We start from the raw sequence: 27,159 nt of genomic DNA on the forward strand, positions 1-27,159 counted from the left end.
GCCTCTGCTTGTAGTCTGACTGCGTGATCTTCTTGCAGCAGCTGAGGATGTGATCTATTATTTCGTCTGCTTCCTTGCAGAGTCTACATTTGGGATTTGTCGCTGACTTTTCAATTCTGGCTTTGATGGTCTTGGTTCGAATGGTTTGTTCTTAGGCTGCCAGAATCAGGCCCTCCTTTGTCTCCTTTTTCAGAGTTCCATTTCTGAGCAACTTTCATGTTTTTTTAAAAATAAATATTTTATTATTATTATTATTATTATTATTATTATTATTATTATTTGTGCTGTCGCACACTGGGCCTGAAATAATGTCTGTTTACAGGATGTGCCTTCTGTATGCCCAAAGGGATGCCGGGGTGCCTCAGCTGAAGGGCCCCTTAGATTTCCCAACACAAAGTTCTACTGAGGCTCAAAATAAGTTCAACAAAGTTCTTTATTTGGGCTTAAATCTTCAAACAAATGAATTAAACGCTTTATAACCTTGGAAACCTGGTAGCTTCCTCAATCTGCTATCAAGGGCAGGCAACCGGTGGGAAACTGTTCCTTTCTTCCTTAGGGAAATCTTCTGACCCCTCCTTGGGCAATCTTTCTTTACCTTGCTGGCATGAGGTCCCTACTCCCGGCTCCAAGCTACTTTATGGATAGCCCAAGTGGTCCCTTACCAGACAAGATTTCTGTAGATCTACCAAGCTGAAAGGTGTCCTTTAGTTTTACTCCACGAAGGCTGTAGGAACTGTCCTGTTGCCCCAGCAAAGGCTGGCGGTATTCCCCCAGCAAAGCTGTGGAACTATTCCTTTACTCCCCCAGCAGAGCTGTGAGTAGTGAAGCCTTTGTGCAGGTGGGATAGAGAAACCCACACGTCCTGCTGTTAGGCTCCAAACAGTGAGACTGAACAAAAGTCTTCCTTTGCCTCCAAAACGCTGGGAAAAGGGGCAGGTCTAAAGACTCTAACGATGATTGCCAGGTTGCTGGCCCTATGGCTGCAACCTGGGGAAGCTACCTGATTGCAAAATGCGTGGCTTAAATAAATTCATACAAACTAGCAGTGCAAGAAAAAAAGGTTCAAATCTGCTGGCACTACCGTGCCGGCACATTATTATTATTATTATGCAGGCCTGTTATAATCCAAAAAGTGGAGTAGGAAGCAGTATTGCGACACCTCTAAGATTAATTAGTTTATGTGTTACACCCCATATCTTCAGAAGCATGAAAGGGAGAGAAGTCCATTTGGTTCAGCATCTAATATTACATAGTTATTTGCATCATGGTAAATGGAAAAGATTGGCTTTACCTCCACCATCGTCTGGTTGCCCCTTAAAGCGAGCAGCATGCATGGCCCCAGTTTGTTTTCCGCCAGCGAAAGGAGGAACTTTTTCGTCTTATAACAAGAGCCCATTAAAATATGAACCTGGAAGAGCGAAAGAGAGATCTAGGTTAAAGGGACAACCCTAGGAAAATGGCTCTGGGCCCAGTCGTTGCCTCTCTTTGCTCAAAGGAGGTTTCATCATTGTCCCACCCAAGCTGCTATGGGTGCCCTGCTCTGGGCCCCCCACTATCACTCAGAATACAAGTGAAACAAATAAACAAGCCCCAGCCACATACCATATTGGCAAACAGCTCTCCATCATCATCGCACGCCACCCCACCGGGACTGTAGAGCTGGAACCAACCATCCTTGCCAGCACGCACACTCAGCAAACACGAATGGACCTACCAAGCAAAACACAAGGCGACATGAGCAGCAGATATGCATGAGTAGTAGGCAGGTGGCAAGTGGGGTTTGCTGGGTCCGAGAAACCACAAATTATTTTTTGCTCCCAAATGTTCAACAGCAACAGCAATCCCCTTCCTTGCAAAATGAGGCTTCTGATTACTTCGTCCTCACTTCTTGCAAAAGTCTATGTTGCGGTGGGGTTCAGAATGCTCTTTGATTGTAGGTGAACTATAAATCCCGGCAACTACAACTCCCAAATGTCAAGGTTTATTTCCCCCCAACTCCACCAGTGTTTACATTTGAACACATTGAGTTTTTGTGACAAGTTTGGTCCAGATCTATCATTGTTTGAATCCACAGTGCTCTCTGGATGTGGGTGAACTACAACTCCCAAACACAAGGTCAATGCCCACCAAACCCTTCCAGTATTTTCTGTTGGTCATGGGGGAACTGTGTGCCAAGTTTGGTTCAATTCCATCGTTGGTGGGGTTCAGAATGCTCTTTGATTGTAGGTGAACTTTAAATCCCAGCAACTACAATTCCCAAATGAGAAAATCAATTTTTTTAGTGAAGGACATACATTGGGTGGTTAGGTGTCTTGTGTCCAAATTTGGTGTCAATTCATCCAGTGGTTTTTGAGTTCTGTTAATCCCACAAACGAACATTACATTTTTATTTATATAGATTGTTTTATTCACTATTTTGATGTGCTTTATCACTGTCACACACAAAAAATCTTGAGCATATATAACTTTGTCTGAGTTCAGAAGCCAAGCTGGATCAGACCTGGCTAGTACCTGGATGGGAGACTACCAGATAATACCAGAGATCTCCAAGGAGGGCTAGGAAAGAATCCCATCTGAGATACTGGAGAGCCATTGGCAACACTGGGATAGAATGAATGAGCGTCTGACTTAGAATAAGGCAAGTACCTCATTTCCTTCAAAATCATTAAAGATAAGGCAGTGTCATGTCACCATAACCAAGGCTGCAAGAATCAAGTAACTAATATAAAGAAGTGGAGTGTGCTTGGGAACCCAAAGGGACATAAAAGCCAAAACGTGCTTGCACCTTTCATTGTTACACTGTAAAGAGACTCACTTCTTGCCTTGGATCTTCTGCGAATCTTTGAATGACGTACTTCAGTTCCCTGGAAAGAGCAAACGGATAAAACAAAACAAAACAAAAAAGCAGAAAGATGACTGTCTGTCCCACTTGCTTCCCAAATTTACACAGCTGTCACATTTCAGTGTAGGTGCACTTTCAGTGATTGATATTGCTCTTCTGGAGGGGTTACAAGGAAACAAGTGGAGAAAACATTTCACAGGAAGGAGTGGTGAGATCTTGCGTGTTGCCAAGATGGTGCTTAGGGGATGGGAAGGGGCTTTACAGCGGAGGCAATCCATCTTGCACATTCCAGCAGTTGTTCTGCCTTCAAGCCTTAACAGTTTCCATCCCTCCATGACTCATTTCCAGAACTAATTGTTTGTTTGTTTGTTTATTTATTGTATTTGTATACCGCCTTTCTCAGCCCGTAGGCGACTCAAGGTGGTTAAAAGGGTAAAATCCAATGCTTACAATATCAGAAATACAATCAGAAACATAACATATAATAATAAAAACTAAACAAATCAATAAATTATAAATTCATAGTGTCTCCTTGTTAAAAACGTTGTCTGGTCTCATTGTCTAATCGTTCTATTTTCCTATGTCAGTTACTATGCATTTGCAAACACTTGTCCAAAAAGCCACATCTTGACTTTTTTCTGGATTGTTAAAAGGGAGGTGGCGAATCTAATATCAATAGGGAGGGTGCTCCATAGCCGAGGGGCCACCACCGAGAAGGCCCTGTCTCTCGTCTCCGCCAAACATACTAGTGACAAAGGTGGTAATGAGAGCAGGGCCTCCCCAGATGATCTTAAGGTCCTAGATGGTTCATGAGGGGAGATGTGTTCGGACATGTAAGTTGGGTCAGAACCGTTTAGGGCAGTGGTTCTCAACCTGTGGGTCCCCAGATGTTTTGGCCTTCAACTCCCAGAATCCTAACAGCTGGTAAATTGGCTGAGATTTCTGGGAGTTGTAGGCTGAAACACCTGGAGACCCACAGGTTGAGAATCACTGGATTAGGGCTTGATAGGCTAAAGCCAGCACATTGAATTGAGCCTGGTAGCAAACTGACAGACAATGGAGCTGGCGCAACAGAGGAGTTGTACACTCCCTGAGCACCGCTCCTGTTAGCAATCTGGCTGCCGTTCGTAGGACCATTTGAAGCTTCCAGACAGTCTTCAAAGGCAACCCCATGTAGAGCGCATTGTAGTAGTCTATACGGGATCTAACCAGAGCGTGGACTACTGTGGCCAAGTCAGACTTCCCAATGTAAGGGTGCAACTGGCTCACAAGTTTTAACTGTGCAAATGCTTCCCTTGTCATCGCCGAAATCAAAGATGTACCATTTCTCTTATAACCTCTTCAGAACATTATACAAACTTCTGCCGGGAATATGTTACTTCAGATTTGAGGATGAGGTGTTGACTATTTGGGAGCTTCAACTAAAGGGCTAAGTTAGAAAATCTCTCTGTCTGAACCAAACACAGGGGACAATTTTAAGTAAATGGGTACTTACTTTGTGAACTTCTCATGTGCAAGAGCCCTGAAATAAAACAAATGAAATGATAAGTGATTTCCCCTCCTTTTTCCATGAACAGCTTTTTCCCAAACTAAGCATGAGTACATGAGTTCAAGAAGCATTGAGAAACGATATGATCTGCAGTACAGGAATGGTGTAAACAATAATGCATGGAGGATCTGCAAATCTTGTAAAGTTCAGTTCATCCGGGTATTGGCCCATCTTTATTGCATCTATTTGAGAGTTTTTATAAAAATGTAGTTATTTAAAACATTTATATCCTGTCCTCGACTTCCACAGAGGGACTCAGCTTCCAAAACAGGCAACATCCACAAAATTAAAATAATTCTAAATATGCATTAAGAACCTGCTTGCCAGATAAAAATAATAAGAATTAAAATCGTCATCCAATGCAGTCCAAATCCGGAGCCAATAAATCTTGTCTTTCTCAGTAAACAAACTATTCTGTGAACGCCTGATCCCATAACCAGGATTTAAGCTTCTTCTGGAAGGTCAGAAGGGAGGAGGCAGATCTAACCTCATAGGGGAGGGGGTTCCACAGCCGAGGGGCCACCACAGAGAAGGCCCTGTCTCTCATCCCCACCAAATGTGACTGCGATGGCGGTGGGACCGAGAACAGAGCCTCCCCTGTCGTTAGCCCCAGCTCCTGCCAACCTAGCAGTTCAAAAATATGCAAAAGCAGGCAGGTAACAGCACTCCATGCGGTCATGCCAGCCACATGACCTTGAAGGTGTCTACGGACAATGCCAGCTCTTCAGCTTAGAAATGGAGATGAGCACCACACCCCCAGAATCAGACACGACTGGACTTAATGTCAGGGGAAAACTTTTACCTTTACCTATGTATATAAGACAAAGCTGAAACTGATCTGTAGGGAAATGCTGTCGTCAAAGAAGCTGATGGAAACTTTTCAGAGATGGTGGCACAAATTGCACATTGTAAACACCATTTTCTGCTCTGCCCAAGTCCCAAGTGTGTTCATTAATTGCCCTGCAATTAAGGAACGGACACATCTAATTAGCGTGACAGTCAAGCAATTAATGGTCACTCTCACAGAGTGCCTTGCTTCATGACACCGATCTCCAATCCCATTCCAGGGTCTTCCACTAGAAAAAAAAGGCCTATTTGCCATCAGGTAAAACGACAGCTGGTACACCCTCAGCCTTCTTGAAAGAGTAGCGTTCTCCGGCTCCAAGCCACTGGGGACACAATAAGACGGCAAATAGGACAATTATAGGCTGGTAATGTTCGCTCCTGAGACCTGCTTTTCATAAACACTGGTGTCATTAATGGGTTTCAGAGGGAGGTGTTTGAGCTGCACTCAAACACCGCCTACAGAACAAGGAATGCTTTTGTTGTTCTTCTAACGCAGGGGTCCTCAAACTAAGGCCCGAGGGCCGGATATGGTGTTCGACTTGTGGTTTTGTGATACGAAATCCAGCATATAGATCTCGTTTGCTGTGACATACTGTGTTTTTGTGTCAGAATAATAATAATATTTATAATAATAATAATAATTATTATTATTATTATTATTCAGTCCTGGCCTTCACCAACTGTCTCTTGGTGCTGTCTCCATGCAAATTAAGCACCCCGCAAACGGAGGCAGAAATATGTGGCAGAAACAATACAGAGACATCTTAGATCATATTTGATTTGCTGCTGTACCGGACAGTTGATGTCTGAAGGTGCGTTTGAATAGGGTGCTATGACCAATAAGTGCCCCAGCCAAAGTGCCACCTTACAGCCAGGGAACTAGACTGTCTGAGCCAGCAAACCCAAGGAAGGAAGGATGGGAGATGCAGTCCAGCAGCACCTGGAGAGCCACACATTTCTCACTTCTGCCTTGGCTGTCTCAAACTGTGTTTGCCTATTTTTCCCTTTGGATTTTGAAAGAAAAATCCATGCCCTGAGCTCCAGCAAGTCTATGAGATTTCTTTGGACCGTTCTATCACAGTAAGTCATAGCTGCATCAAATGTGTGTTAAAGAAAAACCTTATGATGTTAATTATTATGTGCAGCTGGTAATGTATGTCAGCTAGCATGTTTGGGCCACACCTGGTGGGGTATAACTGTATGGATTTTAGAATACAGTTTGGAGAAGCAATACGCTACCCTGAGGAGAATGCTGTTGTGTCTAACAGCGATGTTTTTTGCTATGGTGGAATAGCTATTTACTCAAGGTTTATGTTTTGCTTTCTCAGTTGAATGAAGATGAAGAAGCCTTATTCTGTGTTACTTACAAGGACTATGTAAGTTTGTTGCACTGTTTGATTTTGTATGCAACGCTGCAAGTTTATGCCTCTGCTGATAAGAATAAAGTTTTTTCTGTTCCTTTTTCCTCTTGTTTGTGTGTCTTTTGCATGGGCATTGGCTAAAACATGCTTTGCGCAACACGTCCTGGCCAATGTTCTCACCATCGCAAGATCTAGGGGACATTTGTCTAAAATTTTGCAAGAGGAAGAAACAGATCCCTCTCCAACGCATACACTTACATATATTTAGCTGAAAAAGAAGCTAGTTGATACGAACTTACTCTTTCGGGAATGGGATGGGTTGGAGCAAACTGGCGAGCGCTGGTCTCCAGTCATCATAGTCTGACCTGTAATGAAAAAGTTTTGTTATAGCTTACGCACCATCGACAACTCGCTTCTTGAGAAACCAAGAATAATCCACCAAGATAGGAATTCACCACTTTGTGGAAGAAATTTCTTATTCCAGTCGGACATCTCCTTCCCAAACACCACCACTTTGACCGTTATCTTTCTGCATCTATCTGTTAGGTATTTGTTTTCTAATTTCCCAGTCCCTCTGGAGGACCTCATGCTGGCCATCCCAGCAGCAGGCAGTACATGTGTGTTCCAAAACTGGTATATGCCCAAGCTTTGAGAGTGATGGACAAAAAGATAATCCTGGCCTAAACCTAAGTATAGAAGTATTTGGAAGGTAAATGCAAGAATATTCACAATACCCCAGAACAGGAACCTCTCAGTTCACCATTTATATAGGAGAAGGCATCAACCAGGAGCAGAAAACAGATTACCCAAGCACCTCTCCAACTCTAATGCCCCATGAGGAAGAACTTCCTGACTGTGAGAGCCGTTCAGCAGTGGAACTCTCTGCCCCGGAGTGTGGTGGAGGCTCCTTCTTTTAAGCTTTTAAACAGAGGCTGGATGGCCATCTGTCAAGGGTGATTTGAATGCAATATTCCTGCTTCTTGGCAGGGGGTTGGACTGGATGGCCCATGAGGTCTCTTCCAACTCTTCGATTCTATGATTCTATGTCCATTTCAGTTGCTTAGAGCAACTAAGCAAAGAGTTCCCTTTAAAATGAACCACACTTGTGCATGGCTTGTGCATGAGCAATCATATCTGTGGTTTGAAACACCTGCGAAACATGGACTGTTACAGTCAACTCCTGGAATGATTCCATCATCGTTGCCTCCAAAAAATCCTGCAATTCTCTTGGGAAGACAGGCAGACAAATGTCAGCGTGCTGGAAGAAGCAAAGACTACCAGCACTGAAGTTATGCTCCTACAGCATCAACTGGCCACGTTGACCGAATGCCTGATCACCGTTGCCCAAAGAAGTTACTATACTCCCAACTCAAGAACAGGAAGCATAATGTTGGTGGAGAGGAAAAGAGATTTAAAGATGTACTTAAAGCCAACCTTAAAAACTGTGGCAATAGACCCCGAGAACTGGGAAGCCCTGGCCCTTGAGCGCTCTAACTGGAGGTCAGCTGTGACCAGCAGTGATGCAGAATTTGAAGAGGCACGAACGGAGGGAGAAACAAGCCAAGAGGACTAGGACTGCCTTCCACCTGGAAATCAATGTTCTCACTGCAGAAGATGAGGATCAAGAATAGGGCTCCATGGCCACCTATGGACCCACTGCCAAGACACTAGACTTGGAGGACCATCATCCTCGGACTACGAGGGATTGCTTAAGTAAGTAGGTATATCTATTGTGCAGGTACAGCTGTACCAGAAGTTCCCACTTTATTTGCTCTGCATCAAGTGTTTGTTTGCAGCCCAAGGCTTGGGATTTTGCAGAAGGGTGGCTTCCTGTTAAAGTTTGTAGTTACAGGGCAAGTCACCTGTCAATTATCATTAGGTTCCCCAGTCCCACCCCCTTTTTGGGCTTTGGAAGGGAAGTGAGCCATTTTGTTAGTCAGTCTCAGCCAGGTTAACTTTCGTATAGGATGTGTGTAATTTCCCCTGTACAAAGGCTTCAAGCTTTAAGAATTTCCAGGGTTACAGGAATCCCAAGAGAAACAGAAGGGAAAGCAATCCAGGGGAGAACAGCTTTAAGAGACTCCTAAGGAACTCCAGGGAAGCATTCACTCAGTTTTGGGAATTTCCAGGAAACAGCCCTAAAGACTAAAGAACTCCAGCTGGAGAATTTCCACTGCCTTGCTGGTAGGTCCACTCGTGGTCCAAGAAGCAGTTCGGCCCAGTAGCGGAGCCTAGACCAGTGAGGGTTGGATTTCAATCAGCCTGGGAGAAGTTAAAAAGGGGGTTTTCTTTTAAAGAAGAAGTTACTGAAGATAGTTGCCTGTCCTTCGTGGGCAAGTTTAGGAATTCACCAGTTCCCTAGAAGGTTGGAATTATTTGCTTTACTTTGCTAAAGAGAAGTTTCTGTTTGATTGTTCATTTATAAAAGACTTTGTTGTCCTTCTCAAGCCATCTGAAGATTCTTTGTAGTGGAAACCTCTGAGAACTTCTCCTTAGGCCCCTGGCTTCCCGCTGGGCAAAGGTTACACATCCTATTTTTAAAGCCAACCAATTACAGGCCCAGTGGCAACAGAACATCTATGGTTTATGGAAAGCTTGTGAGTGGCATGGCGACACATTGCTAAACCTGTGCAAAGACTCCCCAAAGAGCTGCATGCATACCACCCTCCTTCTCTGCTTGAAATGTGGAAATACAGTCCACCTGAGCCAAAAGCAGATTCCTTTTCAGTTTCTCTGGACCCACTCTTGCCTTTGCTCTTGGGGACTATTGGTGGCCTTTCCAGTGTCATCTTTCAGTACAAAGCAAAAAAAGCTGCCTGGATGATCACGTAGAACTGGAGCTATTGCAACACCGTTATCAGCAGCGGGGCAACCTGATAAACACAGCACCAGAGAGCGCACTGGGGGTATCTGGGGTATGGGGCAGGCTTATGGAAGAATGCATGGGCGGCCTAGGAGCTGGAAGTGGGGCTTTGCTCTCCTTCGCTACAGAAGAAATCAGCTGGCAGCGGTGATACTATAGCAAGCTTTTTGGTTCCCTAATTGACCCATTTGTTTTCTATTGCTTTGGGCCATTATTCCTCCCCAAAGCAGAACCCAATTAAACACTTACGTAAGAACCAATTTGTAACAATCAGCATTAAAACCAACAGCAGCAGCAACAACAAATACTGAACAAAATCAATATAAACAAGGGTGAAAGAAACCCAAAAAAACAAGAAATGTTGGCCATGGCTCCTTTTGAAAGGTTGAACAAGAAAGAAAGGTTTCTATTCATTTGTGAATGAAGCATCGAAGAGGAAAATAAATGAGCAGCCGATTGGGGGGCCTTTCGGAGCTACCAATAAAAAGACCCTGCTTTTGTCTCTGCGTGAAAGCCAAAAGAGATTAAAGCAAGAAGCAGGGCTTCACCAACTGACCTCAAACTTCAGGAAGATTAGTAAGGAGAGAAGCCTATGATGAGATCACTAGGCTAGCTTTAGTAGTTGATTTCAGTGAAAAAACTGAGAAAACAGGTTATGTATATGCATGTCCCATTTCTTAACTGAATCAGAGAGTAGACTGAAAAGCAGTCCTACTTTCAGTCTTTTGCCAGGTGCTGCAACCCGGTGTAAGGTAGGGATGGGCAAGCAGAGGCCCCTTTTGTACAAGTCAATAATAATAACAACAACAACAACAACAACAACGATGATATGAGGATTTAAAGATCGAACTGCAAAGACTCTGGCACAAACCAGTAAAGGTGGTCCCAGTGGTGATCGGCACACTGGGTGCAGTGCCTAAAGACCTTGGCCTGCACTTAAACACAATCGGCGTTGACAAAATTACCATCTGCCAGCTGCAGAAGGCCACCTTACTGGGATGTGCACGCATTATTCGCCAATACATCACACAGTCCTAGACACTTGGGAAGGGTCCGACGTGTGATCCAATTCAACAGCCAGCAGAGTGTCTGCTGTGGACTCATCTTGTTGTGTTTCAAATAATAATAATAATAATGATAATAATAATAATAAATTTTACTCTTATTCCACCCTTCTTCTTAGGGGACTCAGAGCGGAATACAGCATTTACATGCATAGGTAAGCATTCATTGCCTTTCTAGTCATATAAGACAGACAAACACAAACACAGGCAGAGGCTTCTCCTTTCATTTCCAGCTTCTGGAGGCGGTTCTCATCTCTGGCTCTGGGGAGGTGCTTTCTCCATTTTCAAGCCAAGGAGCCTGCATTGTCACCTCCTGGTTGGGTGGCCGGCAAGATTGCTTGGAGTGACTCTTTGCCTTTTCCTTATGAAGCAGTACCTATTTATCTACTCACGTTTGCATGTTTTTGAACTGCTAGGTTGGCAGGAAATGGAGCTGACAGACAGGACCTCACCCCATCTCATGGATTCAAACTGCCAACCTGAACATGTGAACGTGTACATGCAAAATTGTGCTGACACTAAGCTAACTTCCCTCTCCCACATGTGTTATTGGAGTGGGTTGAACTGAGCTAATAATCCATATAAGTATTGTCGAAGGCTTTCATGGCCAGAATCACTGGGTTGTAGGTTTTTTCAGGCTATATGGCCATGTTCTAGAGGCATTCTCTCCTGATGTTTCGCCTGCATCTATGGCAAGCATCCTCAAAGGTTGTGAGGACCTCTGGCCAGGCATGTAGCCGGGGGGGGGGGGGGGGGCCTCAAGGGGCTTCAGCCCCCCCCCCCCCCCCGGGAATTCTCATGGTGGTCTGCGAAAAGGCCTTACTGGTGCATTATTTAAACTGTTATGTTTATTGATATCATGATCTGATCACCATACTCAATATATCCCATATGCATGGGGGTATTGGTGTAACGATACAAAAGGTTGGCTAGGGTAGACCCTCTTTCACTCAGACTCAGCCCCCCCCCCCCCCCCGAATCGAAATCCTGGCTACGGGCCTGCCTCTGGCCATATAGCCCGAAAAAACCTACAACAACCCAATCCATATAAGACCAACAAGTGGAGCTTGGAGAAATTGTGCAAAATTAGCAACTTTATTGGGGAGATAGAGTGGAATATAAATAAATTATTATTGTTGTTGCTGTAACCTGAAATTTTTGCATTAATGGCTTTTGTGATCCAAACATTAAGCCTCACAATTTCCATTTATTTTGCCATCCGCTTCTGAGTTGGGACCTTCATGAAAGAAACTTGCTAGTTGGGTTGTTGTAGGTTTTTTTCGGGCTATATGGCCATGTTCTAGAGGCATTCTCTCCTAATGTTTCGCCTGCATCTATGGCAAGCATGAGGTGTGTTGGAACTAGGAAAAGGGGTTTATATATCTGTGGATTGACCAGGGTGGGACAAGGAACTCTTGTCTGTTGGAGCTAATCACCTCTCAACAAAAGATTGCCCCAGGCATTGCCAGGCCATCAAATGCTAATCAAGGTGGTCAGTTGAAACATTCACACCTAGCTCCAACAGACAAGAGTTCCTTGTCACACCCTGGTCATTCCACAGATATATAAACTCTTTTTCCTAGTTCCAACAGACCTCACTACCTCTGAGGATGCTTGCCATAGATGCAGGCGAAACGTCAGGAGAGAATGCCTCTAGAACATGGCCATATAGCCCGAAAAAACCTACAACAACCCAGTGATTCTGGCCATGAAAGCCTTCGACAATAACTTGCTAGTTAATCCTCAAATGGAAGAAGCAGAGAGGCCTCTGGTGACCAAGGAACAGCCCAGAGCTCCAGGCAACATCTCGTAAACTATGTTCAAGGGTCAACGTACAAATAAAAACTAGCCATTTTCATCAGTTGGATGCTATTTTTGGAGCTCCACAGTCTGGCCGGATGCCTCTCGCAGACATTAACAGCCCTGCTTGATTTATTGCTCTGCTATTTCCACATCTCCTGAGATGTCTACAGATGTTGGAGAGGAGAAGCCTGGCTGAAAGCCATCTCAATCACCACCGCACTATGAAAGGCATGGAAACCAGCTACTCACAGCATCTTGAGTATTTCCACATAGCAGGCAAGGATGCGATCGGCCTGGGCACTGAGCTCGATGGTCATGGTGCTGCAGGTGGGGCTGACCATCAAGCAGTCGATCAGGTTGGGCTCGCTGTCATTGCCCACGTTGGCCGTCATCTTCTGGTTGGCCGTGTTGTTGCGCTCAACCTCCACGTGGATCTCGTTCGACGTGACAATGACCGACTTGAGGCGAGACTCGTTCAGCGTGGCCTCTTGGGACACCAGGTCAGGGCTCGTGTGGAGGAGGCGGAGGGGCAGGTTCGGCTTGCGGTCACAAGGCTGCTGGCAACCATTCCGAATTTCTTTCAGGCTCGGAGAATTGTCCCGGCTGCATTTTGGACAACAAGGAGAATCAAAATAATAGCAGCAAAAACAGGAGGAGAAGCAATGGTAGAACAACAGTACTAGGGACCAATCCCAATTCTGGAATACTTTGTCCAATTCCGGGAAATACAATTGAAGGGAGATGTTGACAAGCTGGAATGTGTCCAGAGGAGGGCAACTCAAATGATCAAGGGTCTGGAGAATAAGCCCTATGAGGAATGGCTTAAAGAGCTGGACATGTTTAGCCAGAAGAAGAGAAGGCTGAGAGGGGACATGATAGCCATGTATAAGTATGTGAGAGGAAGTCATAGGGAGGAGGGAGCAAGCTTGTTTTCCGCTGCTTTGGAGACTAGGATGCAATGGAACAATGCCTTCAAACTACAGGAAGAACATTAGGAAGAACTTCCTGACTGTGAGAGCCATTCAGCAGTGGAACTCTCTGCCCCGGAGTGTGGTGGAGGCTCCTACTTTGGAGGTTTTTAAGCAGAGGCTGGATGTGCTTTGAATGTAATTTCCCTGCTACTTGGCAGAATGGGGTTGGGCTGGATGGCCCATGAGGTCTCTAGGATTCTATGTGTTGCAACAGAATCTTGGATTTTGGTCTCTAGCCACTATGTTTGCCTGTTTATACCTAAGGAAAACAAAGATCTCCTAATGGAATTTGTATTATGGGCCAGAAGGCAAAAGGATACAGCTTGGCCTTGTAAATGACATACAGGAAATGAAATTTATAGTCCAGTTATTTACCCTGGACACGTGTAAGCAACACGCTTTTCTGGGCAGGCAGTCTCAGGAAGGGATAGAATTGGCACGAAGAAAGCTCAGACGCATTGGCCAAATGGGGCCTGCAAGGAATCAGTCTCACAGCTGAATTTTAGAATTATCTTTGGTAGTAATCCATTCATGTTTACTTTTTGGTTCTAAGTTGGGGTCTTCTGTTCAGTTCTGGATTTCTGTATTCTTATTTGTTATTGGTTTTGTAGATTATTATCATATATTAACTGCTACTTTATTCTGCTACCAGAGAGTTCCCATGATTTGGAGCTTGAAAACAGCTCGGCACCAGGTGCAGAAATTAATGAGCAAATAGATAGACGGGAGGAGATTAGTCAAAACAGGAGAGCCGAACAGTGGCTTCGGTGTTCTGTCAGGCTCCGAGAGAAAAAGATAAGAGATTCTAAAGTAAAGCGCAACCAATTTCTGAGTGTTTGGAATATAGCTAACAAGCAGATAAAAGTCCCAAGTACAGGATATATAGTCAAATGAAGCATCGTTTGGAATCAAGACAAATTCTCATCCTTATTTCATGGAAGCCTTGCTTGGAAGATTCATGTTTAAGTGCCTTTTGTTTCATGGTTTTGATTCTTGGATTCTATGATTTTATATTCATGCCTTGGTTTCATGTTTCCTGGTTTCTTGGATTTTATTAGAGAAGTTTTGACTTTATTTACATGGACTTCGCTGGACTATTTTCCCTGGACTACTTTGTTCCTGCTTATCTTCTTACCTAATTGGACTAACCTATTTCTTTAAAATGCTTTTTACTTTACTGCTTTTTAATTATCTTCAATAAAAGGATTGTTTTCTTACTTAACAGTGTGGTGTTTAAAGTCAGAGGGCTTTTCCTGCTCTGGAGTGCAACATCTTTAAAAAATCACAAAAGGTTTACTTACAATAATAAGAAATAACTGCATTTCTTAATAATCGAGAACTCTAACATCTATCTAAGACCTTGCTGCACTTTCCCCAGCATCCGCCCAGTATCAGTCATCTATACTCTAAGGTGGAAGCTGAGCCACATAAAGTACCTTTTGCATTTGATATACTGTTGGGAATCAGAAGCAAAAGTGAAAAAAAGAATCCAAAGGGAAAGAAAGGGCTACCAGTTCAGAGGAACAATAACTGACCTGTTGATGAACTCTTCGTAGCAAGAATAAATGGCTGCTAAACAGACTGCGACGAGATTCGGAAGGACTCTGGGATGGGGGCACTGTCCGGTCGGGCCGTGCATGCTGGAACGACATCAAAACCGTCAATGGATGAGGGGACAAACACAAGGCAACACTGTTGCAGCAAAGAAAACGCAGACAAAGTCTATGGCAGCTTTCCTCTTGGCCAGGGTGATGGGAATTGCCGCCCGGTACAGCTAGAGGCTTCCAAGTTGGGTAAGGTTGGTCTATAGCAGCATTTCTCAACCTGGGGGTCAGAACCCCTGAGGGGGTCACGAGGGGTGTCAGAGACCATAAGAATATCATCAGAAACCACAGTGTTTTCTGTTGGCCATGGGAATCCTGTGTGGGAAGTTTGACCCAATTCTATTGTTGGTGGGGTTCAGAATGCTCTTTGGTTGTAGACGAACTATAAATCCCAGAAACTACAACTCCCAAATGTGAGGGACTGTTTTCCTCAAACTCCACCAAGGTTCACACTTGTGCATATTGGGCATCGTGCCAATTTTGGTCCAGATCCATCATTATTTGAGACCACAGTGCTCTCTGAATGTAGGTGAACTGCAACTTCCAAATTCAAGGTCAATGCCCACCAAACCCTTCAAGTATTTTCTGTTGGTCATGGGAGTTCTGTGTTCCAGGTTTGGTTCAATTCTATTGTTGGTGGAGGTCAGAATGCTCTTTGATTGTAGGTGAACTATAAATCCCAGCAACTACAACTCCCAAATGACAAAATCCATCCCTTCCCAACCCCACCAGTATTCAAATTTGGGCGTATTGGGGGTTTGCGCCAAATTTGGTCCAATGAATGAAAATACATTCTGCATATCAGATATTTACATTACTATTCATAACAGTAGTAAAAGGACAGTTCTGAAGGAGCAACGAAAGTAATGTTATGGCTGGAGGTCACCACAACACGAGGAACTGTATTAAGGGGTTGGGTCATTAGGAAGGTTGAGAACCACTGGTCTACAAGGACAAGTCAAAGGGCAAAGGGAAAGGGCTGTCTAGCAGGACACCGTTGTCCAATATTTTCTTTCTTTCACAATAAAATGCAAGGAGATTGGAAAAGCTACTCACTACTTTAATGTCCGGTAATTAAAAAGTGGCTGATGGAGAAAAGGGAATCAAAAGGTAAACATCCCCAAAGAAGGGCATACATCAGGGCCAGAGAAGCACCAACCTGTGAATGAACTTCTTCACCACTTCCATGCCAGCATTCAGTTCGTTCAAAGCCAAAATGTACTCCTGAGTAAAGAGCCGCAACCGAGGGCACTTCCCAAAATCCTATCGAAAACAGAAGAGACGAGAAATAAAAAATATGGAAAGATGGATGTCAAACTCCAGGGAGAGACTGACACAGGACACTGACATGTTAGCTTGGGCATGGGCAAACTTTGGCCCTCCAGGTGTTTTGGACTCCAACTCCTACCATTCGTAACAGCCGGTAGGCTGTTAGGAATGGTGGGAGTTGAAGTCCAAAACACCTGGAGGGCCAAAGTTTGCCCATGCCTGTGCTTTGCTCTCACTTTAGGGAGAAATGCAGGACATAAATGCATAAAACCGTACAGATTTCCAACAGATCCCTCAACCTCTGAGGATGCCTGCCATAGATGTGGGTGAAACGTCAGGAGAGAATGCTTCTGGAACACAGCCCACAAACTCACAGCAACTCTCTGTCCTCGCTCCTAGCCCTCTCCTAAATATCACATGGGAATAACAGATAACGCAAAATGGCACTGCTACAGAGATTAAGGGCAAGGACGATAATATTTTGACTCACCATATTGTGTTTGAGGATTCTTTGTACAACCGGAGTGAATACTTCTATGACCACCATGGACCGGGGACGTTCTCTGCAGTGCTGCAGGAAGAAACCACATAGATCAAACGAAGGGGAGACATAGATTTCCTGCTTATCAGAGTTGGAGGATAACTAGAGTATTTCAGGAGGGTGACAGATATCTCCCCTGACTTCATCACAGAGGTGGCATCTCCCATGCATCCTCAGTGGCACTTGGGAGGGATGCCATAGTTCGAACCAGGCATGGGCAAACTTCGGCCCTCCAGGTGTTTTGGCCTTCAACTCCCACAATGCCTAAAAGCCTACTGGCTGTTCCAACTCTATTATTCTATAATTCTACGTGGCATTGACTGCACCATTCCTTCTGTCAACTGGAGAACCGGCTGGACTTCTACAGCCCAGATATGCCAAATGTAAACAACATTTTATGAGCTCTGGAGTTCACCAAAGCAACAACAACATGAAATAGCCAGAAATACCTTGCAAAAAAATTCGCACAAGTCAGGAGGTGGGTGGTTGTTTTCCAGCAAAGGCGCAAGTGCCTAAAATAGAAAGAAAAAGATTTATAGTTGACTTTTGGCTGTTAACGAGAATAATAATAAAACATCACGATTATGCCGTATTTAAACCAAATCTCATTCTAGATATTCCAGGTCAAAAGTTTTCCCTTGACATTAAGCCTAGTTGTGTCCGACTCTAGGTGATGGTGCTAATCTCCATTTCTAAGCTGAAGAGCCAACATTGTTCGTAGACGCCGGCTGGGTTTGCCAGGGATGCCCGGATGGGACTAGATACTAGAATTCCTGCTTCAAGGCTGACACATCCGACTTCCATGGTTTGCAAGTATCACGCACAGCACAAAAATATGCAATAAAACAATATATTTCAAGCTAAACATGCATGTGTTAACAACAGCGTTTCTCTACTTGGGGGTCGGAGCCCCTGGAAAGGGAGGGGGGTGCCAAAGACCATCAGAAAACACAGTATTTTATGTTGGTCATGGGAGTCCTGTGTGGGAAGTTTGGCCTAATTCTATCATTGGTGGGGTTAAGAATGCTCTTTGATTGTAGGTGAACTATAAATCCCAGCAACTCTCAAATGTCAAGGTCTGTTTTCCACAAACTCCACCAGTGTTCAAAGTTGGGCATATTGAGTATTCATGCCAAGTTTGGTCCACATCTATCATTGTTTGAATCTGCAGTGCTCTCTGGATGTAGGTGAACTACAACTTCTAAACTCAAGGTCAATGCTAACCACACCCTTCCAGTATTTTCGGTTGGTCATGGGAGTTCTGTGTGCCAAGTTTGGTTCAATTCCATCGTCAGAATGCTCTTTGATTGTAGGTGAACTATAAATCCCAGCAACTACAACTCCCAAATGACAAAATCAACTGCCCCCTCCCCCAAAAAACCCCCCACCAGTATTCAAATTTGGGCATATCGGGTGTTTGTGCCAAATTTGGTACAGTGAATGAAAATCCTGTATATCAGATATTTACATTACGATTCATAACAGTAGCAAAATGACAGTTATGAAGTAGCAACGAAAATAATGTAATGGTTGGGGGTCACCACAACATGAGGAACTGGGTTAAGGGGTCGAGGCATTGGGAAGGTTGGGAACCACTGGCCAACAGGGTTCCCATAACTGTCTTGACTGCAAGAAACGCATGCTTTCAGTGGAAATGACATTATTTGATCCCATCAGTCATCGTCACACAACATTTCATGATGAGCCAGAGTTCATACCAAGTGAGCATATTGTCGTAAAGTGGAAGAGTACACGGTACTCCCCACTCTTTTCTTAATGTTGGCTGCATCTAGGCAAATCTTTGAAAATGCCTCGTGGTCTAGTCATTCGATAAAATGTAATTGTAAGGGATGTTTGGTGTTGCCGGTTGCAACAAAAATTACGACTCATTCCAATTCTCACTGATGGAAACACCAGAGCTTTCCTCCTTTTCCCCCAAAACGAATCCCTCGCTTTTCTGACCACTTGCTCCACCCTTTTTCTGTCCATCTCTAGGCAACCCAACATGGTTATGGGGGGTAAAATGTATTAGGAATTATAACCACTGCGGCGGTTGTAATGAAATTATGTCACCGAGGCCTTCATTGTAAATTGGAAAGTGTTGCTAGAACAAAAAAAATCTCAGTATACAAGGAAGGCCCTGGGGCTTCTCTGTCCTCGAGCTCAGCGATGGGATTCCTGGTATTGGATTTGCAAAGCAGAACTCTTTTCAAACACAACAACTGGAGCAATTTGGATTAAAGGTAACTAACACCAGTATTGTTGGGTTGCTGTAGGTTTTCCAGGCTGCATGGCCATATTCCAGAAGCATTCTCTCTTGACGTTTCGCCTGCATCTATGGCAGGCATCCTCAGAGGTTGTGAGGTCTGTTTGAAACTAGGAAAATTGGGTTTATTTTCCTAATTTCCAACAGACCTCACAATTTTCCTAGATTCTAACAGACCTCCCAACCTCTGAGGATGCTTGCCATAGTTGCAGACGAAACGTCAGGAAAGAATGCTTCTAGAATATGGCCATACAGCCCAAAAATCCTACAACAACCCAGTGATTCCAGCCATGAAAGCCTTCGACAAACCTCAGATTTGTCCTTCTGCCAAGCTTCAGAAATGTTGAAATACATCACACAACAGCCCAAATTCAAAACACTACTGGCTCTCTAGTAACACACTGTTATTGTGTGCCTTCCACATGTTTCTGACTCATTATGACCGTTAGGTGACCCAATCATGGCCAGATTTCAAAAGAGGTTCACCACCGCCTTCCTCTGAAACTGAGGGAAAAAAAGACTTGCCCAAGGTCACCCTGTGGGTTTCTATGAACTCAAACCTTGGTCTTCTGTGTTGGAAATAGCAACATTCTTCAAGTCTCCACTAGTTATTTGTTATGTATATACCACGAGATGCAGAGCCAACCTTAAGAAATGGGGTCACAAAGTGGAATCCACGACATGCGAGTGTGGAGAAGAGACCACCTGCTGCAATGCACCCTGAGCCCCGCTACATGCACAATGGAGGACCTTCTTGCGGCAACACCAGAGGCACTCCAAGTGGCCAGCTACTGGTCAAAGGACATTTAATAGAATATCAAGTCTGCAAATTTTGTGTTTTGACAGGCAGTAAGGGAGCTTAAATAGAGAATCAAGGATACTGCTTCGGGGGAAGAATTCCAGGTGTAAGCCAGGTCATGGAAAAGTGAGAATGAGAGGGACTACTGAAGGAATGCTTTCATGCTTTGCTGTTCTTAATTAGGGAAAGAATGGCTTTTGCTTTTCAGATCAAGCAACTTATCAGATAGAGCAAGGAACTCTTGCCTTGATTCCCACTTCAAGTCATGTCCTGGTCAAGTTTTGCTTTGAGTCTTGGGGATTTTACCTTGAACTCAAGCTCATGAATTGTTCTTTGATTCTTGGATCACTTAAGTGGATGTTTTATTCCTCATCCTTGGATTAGTCAAGCTCATGATTTTACCGTACTCCTTGGATTTATGTTCATGCTTTAATCTTTGCATTGAAGGTTTATCTCTGGTTTGTGAGACTCCTTTAAATTTACCTATTAGGATTTTTTTTTACTCTTTAATGTGTGTGCTTTTTCAATAAACTGTTTATTTCTACTTTGGGCTTCCCGGTGAGTGCTTGAGCAAGATGAACCCTTGCTGAGATGCAACAATGATCATTTGTGATAGCTTTACTTTAGGGTGGCCATAAGTCAGAAATAACTTAAGAGATACACAACAGCAACAATCAGCTGGAAGCTGACCAAGTAATCGCACAGGAGAACCTGAAGTTTTCTAAAGAGATGCTGTCTCTCGAGAAACCTCTAAGTCAGTGTTTCTCAAACTCTGCTCCTCTAGGTGTTTTGGACTTCATCTCCCACAATTCCTAACAGCTGGTAAACTAGCTGGGATTTCTGGTACCTGAAGTCCAGAACACCCAGAGGAGCAGAGTTTGAGAAACACTGCTCTACATCTTCCAGTATGGCTGAAAGACGTTGACCATAGAGTCGCACTGGAAGATGTAGAGACAGAAGGCTTGAATCCATGTACATTCAAATCCACATAAGTCAAAAGAGCAAATGTTAAGGTGACCACCGTGAAGTAGAAATGAGCAGAAGAGGCAAGACATGAAAATTAAATAAATAAGAAAAGAAAAGAAAACCAGGCAAAGTAAACTTCAACAAAGTTGTCAGGAAAGAGATGTTGTTCCATACTTACCACAATAATATTTTCATGTTCTTGTGGGGTGAGGCTTGCATTCTGAAAAAGGAAAAACATATGGAAAAATCAGATCTTGTTTTTTAAAAAAATCTCAATGGCATCAAATGTCCATTTACAGTCAACTCCTTGTTCAATATGGCAGGGGGTTAGAAGACAAGTTCATTCAAAGTTATTTCCCAGAGTTCATTGCTTTGCATTGTTGCACTATATAAGGGGGGCCTATAACTCCCTGCCTACAATTATACTAATTGTATTGTTTATTTTGCTTATTGCTTGTTGTTTTTACTATTGTTTGTTGTTTTATCGATGTGTTGTTGGGCTTGGCCTCATGTAAGCTGCTCTGAGTCCCTTGAGGAGATGGTGGCGGGGCATAAATAAAGTTTTATTATAATATATTATTATTATACACTGGGAAATGGTCCGCATGGGCTGCCATCAAACATTCACTCTGCGTCATGTAAATATTCAAATGGAGAGATACACTGCCCCAGTATGTAACCCCCACACAGAACACACACATTGCAGAATGTCAAAGACCAGGTGCCATTGTACAATCTATATAAATAAAAATGTAATGTTCATTTGTGGGATTAAAATAACTCAAAAACCACTGGGCGAATTTGAACACAAGACACCTATCAGGCCATCATTCAGAACAACATGGAAAACACAGCAGAAGGGACTTAAAAAGCCAAAAAATAAAAAATACATTACAACGCATGTGCAAAACCACATATATATATGCAAACACACATTTACACAAATATATATACACACATATACACAAAACACATATACACAGGCTGGGCCACAACAATGCATGGCAGCGGACGGCTAGTGTGCAAAATGAATCTGGAATATGCAATGCATAACTGTAATGCACAATTTTGCAATATGTGCAACTTTGCTTTCACCAGTATTGGCAGAATGCAACTGTTGTACTATGGCAAATAACTTGTCTTGCATGCAGAGTGCAACTAGCTCATGCATTAGGCTTGTGCATGGATTTGGTATGGTTGGTTCCCTTCGGCCAATCTGGCTTGTTCGGCTCGGCCCAGCATCACATATTTTTGTCCATTATTGGACCACATGGCAGCCGATCATGGCTACTCCTCCTCTATTCGGCACCACACGGCGTGGAGAGGCTGCCTGCTGGATGCATAGTTTCCCTGTGAGCCCTGCCTGTTGGGCCAATCAGAATAGAAGAATGCCGTGATGTGTCTTATGCAAGCTGTGTCTAAGGAAAGAGTCCCAGGAAGGATGCCTCCTTTACCCCGTTCTTCAAATCCAGACTTCATTGAAAGGAAGAAAGGAAAAGGTCCCAGGAAGGATGCTTCCTTAACCCCGTTCTTCAAACCCAGACGTCCTTGAAAGGAAGAAAGGAAAGGGTCCCAGGAAGGATGCTTCCTTAACCCCGTTCTTCAAATCCAGACTTCATTGAAAGGAAGAAAGGAAAGGGTCCCAGGAAGGATGCTTCCTTAACCCCGTTCTTCAAACCCAGACTTCATTGAAAGGAAGAAAGGAAAGGGTCCCAGGAAGGATGCTTCCTTAACCCCGTTCTTCAAACCCAGACGTCCTTGAAAGGAAGAAAGGAAAAGGTCCCAGGAAGGATGCTTCCTTAACCCCGTTCTTCAAATCCAGACTTCATTGAAAGGAAGAAAGGAAAGGGTCCCAGGAAGGATGCTTCCTTAACCCCGTTCTTCAAACCCAGACTTCATTGAAAGGAAAAAAAGGAAAGGGTCCCAGGAAGGATGCTTCCCTAACCCTGTTCTTCGAACCCAGACTTCATTGAAAGGAAAAAAGGAAAGGGTCCCAAGAAGGATGCCTCCTTTACCCCGTTCTTCAAATCCAGACTTCATTGAAAGGAAAAAAGGAAAGGGTCCCAGGAAGGATGCTTCCTTAACCCCGTTCTTCAAACCCAGACTTCCTTAAAAAGAAGAAAGGGAAGGATGCTTCCTTAACCCTGTTCTTCAAACCCAGATTCCTTTGAAAGGAAGATAGGAAAGGGTTGCAATAAAGATGCTTCCCTAACCCAGTTCTTCAAACCCAGACTCCCTTGTTGCTCAAACCCAGGCTCCCTTAAAAAGGAAGAAAGGAAAGGATCCCAGGAATGGAAAGGGGAGCCTTTTAACTTCCCCATTCCTGCCAATGGGTCAGATCTTTTGGCAGGAGACCAGAAATGGCTATTCGGCAACCCGCTCATTATATTGGAAGTGCACAAAAATGGACCCACGGATCTCCTGGAAATCGGCCAGCAGAAACGGATCGAGGTTCAGCCAAAATGCACAAACCTAGCATGCATACATCACTAAAATGATGCCATTTCTTAGGTGTCAGATCTAGTACATGTTAACTATCCTTTGCTTGAAGCTGAGAGCATAAATGAACCAACATGATTCATTTATGATCTCAGCTTCAAGCAAAGGAGAGCATAAATGAATCATGTTTGGTATGCTCTCCCATACCAAAGCTGTTCATCCAAGTTAAGGGTCCCCAATGAATATATGAAACAAATCTGGAATGAGTCAAAGTGGATGGTTCATCAAGCCTGGTCCTGTCACCTCTGCGTAGAAGTTCCAAAAAGGATCCCAAGTGTTTCCCCTCCTTTTATCTAGGATCGTGAATTACAGCTATCACAGCCTGAAATTAAGGCCTTGTGTATGGATGCAATTTATTTATTTACAGTATTTATATTCCGCCCTTCTCATTCTGAAGGGGACTCAGGGCGGATCACAATGCACATATATACGACAAACATCCAGTGCCGTTTTTGACATACAAGACATAGAGACAGATACAGGTCATTCAGCAGTTTCTTCCATTTCGGATCCTGGAGTTTGCTTGATTCGGCCACAGGAAAGCTGTCGCTTCATCCACTATGATGCAGAGCCTTTTGATCGTAGTATTTCCTCCTTGCTCTCCAGCGTTTTTATGGTGTCATAAATTAACCTCCCCATTTTAAGTGGTCCCTAATTTCTCTACTCACAGCACAGCTGTTTTCAAACTGCTTAGGTGACTGGAAAATGATTTTAGTAATGAGATGTTGAGGACTTATGTTTTATTGTTTTTATTGTCTCTATTGTTTTTGTATGGTTTATATTATATGTTGATGTTTTAATTATATTTTATGTTATTGGGGGCATTGAATTTTGCAGATTGTAAACCGCCCTGAGTTGCCTCCGGGCTGAGAAAGGCGGTATATAAATATGGTAAATAAATAAATACATAAATAATAGGTGAACAGTAAGCTGGGCTATTTCATAGTTGGGAGCTCAACCCCAACTCTGGCTTCAAACCCGCAACCTGTTAGATGACAGTGATTTATTTCAGCTAGTGATTAACCAGCTGTGCAAATCCAGCAGAGCACAGGAAGGAATATAGAAGACTGTAGGTTGTGGGTTGCCCATTCCTTCTCCGTCATAAAGGGTATACGTGTTTGCAGAGACGGTTGTAATAAACATATATTTAATCAAACACATGCAGATTTACTAGTTTGATCAGCTGCTTTGCAGTTTTGTTTTAACAGGAAGGGAGGAAGGAAACTTCATTTAAAAATAATTTGGCACATAACGCGTTTTGCCAGCTGCTTGCAGAAATAGCTTCTCCAATGACTTTTTTATTCTTTGCCCAACTTGCCTCTGTGTTGTTCCCACCACCCTCAATGCAATTAATAAAGGGGATAAAAAAGTGAAATGATGTTCACAAGCTTTGGGTGACCCAACAGGTTTCAAATACGGTGTCTAACAAAATTAACAGCTCCGGTAATCTTTCCGGCTCAAGACCCTTCAAAAGTGGAAAAACTGCAAATTATAAAAACACAGTTTTGTTTTACCTAAGAGAACACTTCTCTCAGGGTGCATCTGCACTGCAGAATTAATGTGGTTTGATATAGAATCATAGAGCTGGAAGAGACCTTGTGGGTCATCCAGTCCAACCACATTCTGCCAAGAAGCAGGAACATCACATTCAAAGCAGCCCCAACAGATGGCCACCCAGCCTCTGTTTACAAGCCTCCAAAAAAGGAGCCTCCACCACACACTGGGGCAGAGAGTTCCACTGCTGAATGGCTCTCACAGTCAGGAAGTTCTTCCTCATGTTCAGGTGGAATCTCCTTTCCTGTAGTTTGAAGCCATTGTTCCATTGCGTCTTAGTCTCCAGGGCAGCAGAAAACAAGCTTCCTCCCTCCTCCCTATGACTTCTCCTTCCCCTCATCATGTTTCCTCCCAGCCTTCTCTTCTACATGCCCAGCTCTTTAAGCTGCTCCTCAAAGGGCTTGTCCTCCAGACCCTTGAAGATTTGAGTCGCCCTCCTCTGGACACATTCCAGCTTTTTTGCTTCCATCCTTCCTTCTGTCTTTACTTCTTTCCTTCCCTCCCTCTTTCTCTCCATTCTTTTCTACCTCTTTCCCTCCTTTCTTCGCTCTCTTTCCTTCTCTACCCCTTTCTTTCCTTCCCCCCTCTTCTTCTCCTTTTTCTCTCCTTTCTTCCTTCTCTACCTCTTTCCTTCCTTCCTTCCTTTGCTTTTTGCTTCCATGCTTCCTTCTGTCTTTCCTTCCATACATTTCTCTCTTTCTTTCTCTTCTTCCTTCACTCCCTCTTTCCTTCCTTTCCTCTTTTTTCTTTCCTTCTCTCCTTCCTTCTTTCTCTAACCCTTTCTTTCCTTCCCCCCTTTTTCTTTTCCTCTTTCTCTCCTTTCTCTACCTCTTTCCTTCCTTCCTTTGCTCTTTGCTTCCATGATTCTTTCTTTCTTTCTTTCTTTCTTTCTTTCTTTCTTTCTCCCCTTCCTTCCCTTTTTGTTCTATATCATCATTTAGCTTTTGGGGTGTGTGTTTAAGTCCTTTCCCCTTTTTTGAGGTGGGGGGAGGGAGTGATGGTCACTAATTGGTCTGTTAGGGGTGTAGTGTCCAAATTTCATCCCGTGGTTTTTGAGTTATGTCAATCCCACAAACGAACATTTTGATTTCTATCGACAAGGGGGAGAAAGAGATTACCTCTGAGAGCAACTTGGAAACGATCTCCAGAGGCGCTTGATGGATGGACTCGTCCTGCAAAGGAGACGTCAGCGCCATGTCCACCAACGTGCGGATCTCCTTCAGAACCACCTCTAAGCGGCTTGGGTTGCTCAACACCTTCTTGTACTTGTAGATTTTTTTCTAGGATGAAAAAAATAAACAGGTTCGGGTATTAAGGCAAAAGGAATAACACTGGGGAAATGGCAAGATAAGCACTTTCCACGGAACACAAGACAGGCATGCTGTGTTTTTAAAAATTGCTGCTCGTGGCTCCATAAAGTGTGGTGGGAGAGCTACAAAGAGGAAGGAACTTCTTATTTTGTTTCTGACGAGGAGGTACATCGCAGCACATTTCCCCCAGAGTTCTAGGAAAGAGAAATGATATAGATCAGCATTTCTCTACCTGGGGGGGGGGGGGGGGGGGGGGGGGTTATGAGGGGGTGTCAGAGGGGTCACCAAAGACCATCAGAAAACATAATATTTTCTGTGGGTCTTGGCCCAATTCTACCCCTGGTGGGGTTCAGAATGTTCTTTGATTGCAGGTGAACTACAAATCCCAGCAACTACAACTCCCAAATGTCAATGTCTATTTCCCCCAAATTCTACCAGTGTTCATATTTGGGCATGTTGAGTAGTTGTGCCAAGTTTGGTCCAGATCTACCATTGTTTGAGTATGGATGTAGGTAAACTACAACTCTAAAACTCAAGGTCAATGCCCACCAAACACTCCCTGTATTTTCTGTTGGTCATGGGAGTTCTCTGTGCCAAGCTTGGTTCAATTCCATCGTTAGTGGGGTTCAGAATGTTGTTTTTTTATTGTAGGTGAACTATAAATCCCAGCAACTACAACTCCAAAATGACAAAATCAATCCCTTCCCAACCCCACCAGTATTCAAATCTGGCCGTATCAGGGATTTGTTCCAAATTTGGTCCAATGAATGAAAATGCATCCTGTCTATAAGATATAAGTTTGGTTCAATTCCATTGTTGGTGGAGTTTAGGGTGCTCTTTGGTTGTGGGTGAACTATAAATCCCAGAAACTACAACTCCCATATGACAAAATCAACACCCCCCCCCCCCAACCCCACCAGTATTCAAATTTGGGCATATTGAGTATTCGTGCCAAGTTTGGTTCGGATCCATCATTGATTGAATCCATAGTTCTGTCTGGATGCAGGTGAACTACAACTCCCAAAACCCAAGGCCAATGCCCACAAAACCCT

At 43.8% G+C, this 27,159-nt stretch overlaps 1 protein-coding gene across 5 annotated transcripts in view; it reads right to left on the minus strand.

Annotated features, from left to right (window-relative positions):
• CMIP (c-Maf inducing protein) overlaps positions 1–27,159 on the minus strand; it is a 193,531-nt gene that overhangs the window by 16,933 nt on the left and 149,439 nt on the right. For all 5 annotated transcript variants that reach the window (XM_060788425.2, XM_060788426.2, XM_060788428.2 and 2 more), the window contains 12 exons: positions 25,916–26,077; positions 20,923–20,964; positions 17,163–17,225; positions 16,663–16,743; positions 16,063–16,166; positions 14,835–14,939; positions 12,578–12,931; positions 6,898–6,963; positions 4,338–4,364; positions 2,816–2,864; positions 1,603–1,710; positions 1,292–1,408 (listed from right to left, as the gene is read on the minus strand). In XM_060788425.2, coding sequence (XP_060644408.2) covers positions 1,292–1,408; positions 1,603–1,710; positions 2,816–2,864; positions 4,338–4,364; positions 6,898–6,963; positions 12,578–12,931; positions 14,835–14,939; positions 16,063–16,166; positions 16,663–16,743; positions 17,163–17,225; positions 20,923–20,964; positions 25,916–26,077 — 1,278 coding nt within the window. The remainder of the gene's footprint in view (positions 1–1,291; positions 1,409–1,602; positions 1,711–2,815; positions 2,865–4,337; positions 4,365–6,897; positions 6,964–12,577; positions 12,932–14,834; positions 14,940–16,062; positions 16,167–16,662; positions 16,744–17,162; positions 17,226–20,922; positions 20,965–25,915; positions 26,078–27,159) is intronic.

This window comes from Anolis sagrei, chromosome 8 (genome assembly GCF_037176765.1).
Source record: "Anolis sagrei isolate rAnoSag1 chromosome 8, rAnoSag1.mat, whole genome shotgun sequence".
NCBI classification, from domain to species: Eukaryota; Metazoa; Chordata; class Lepidosauria; order Squamata; family Dactyloidae; genus Anolis; species Anolis sagrei.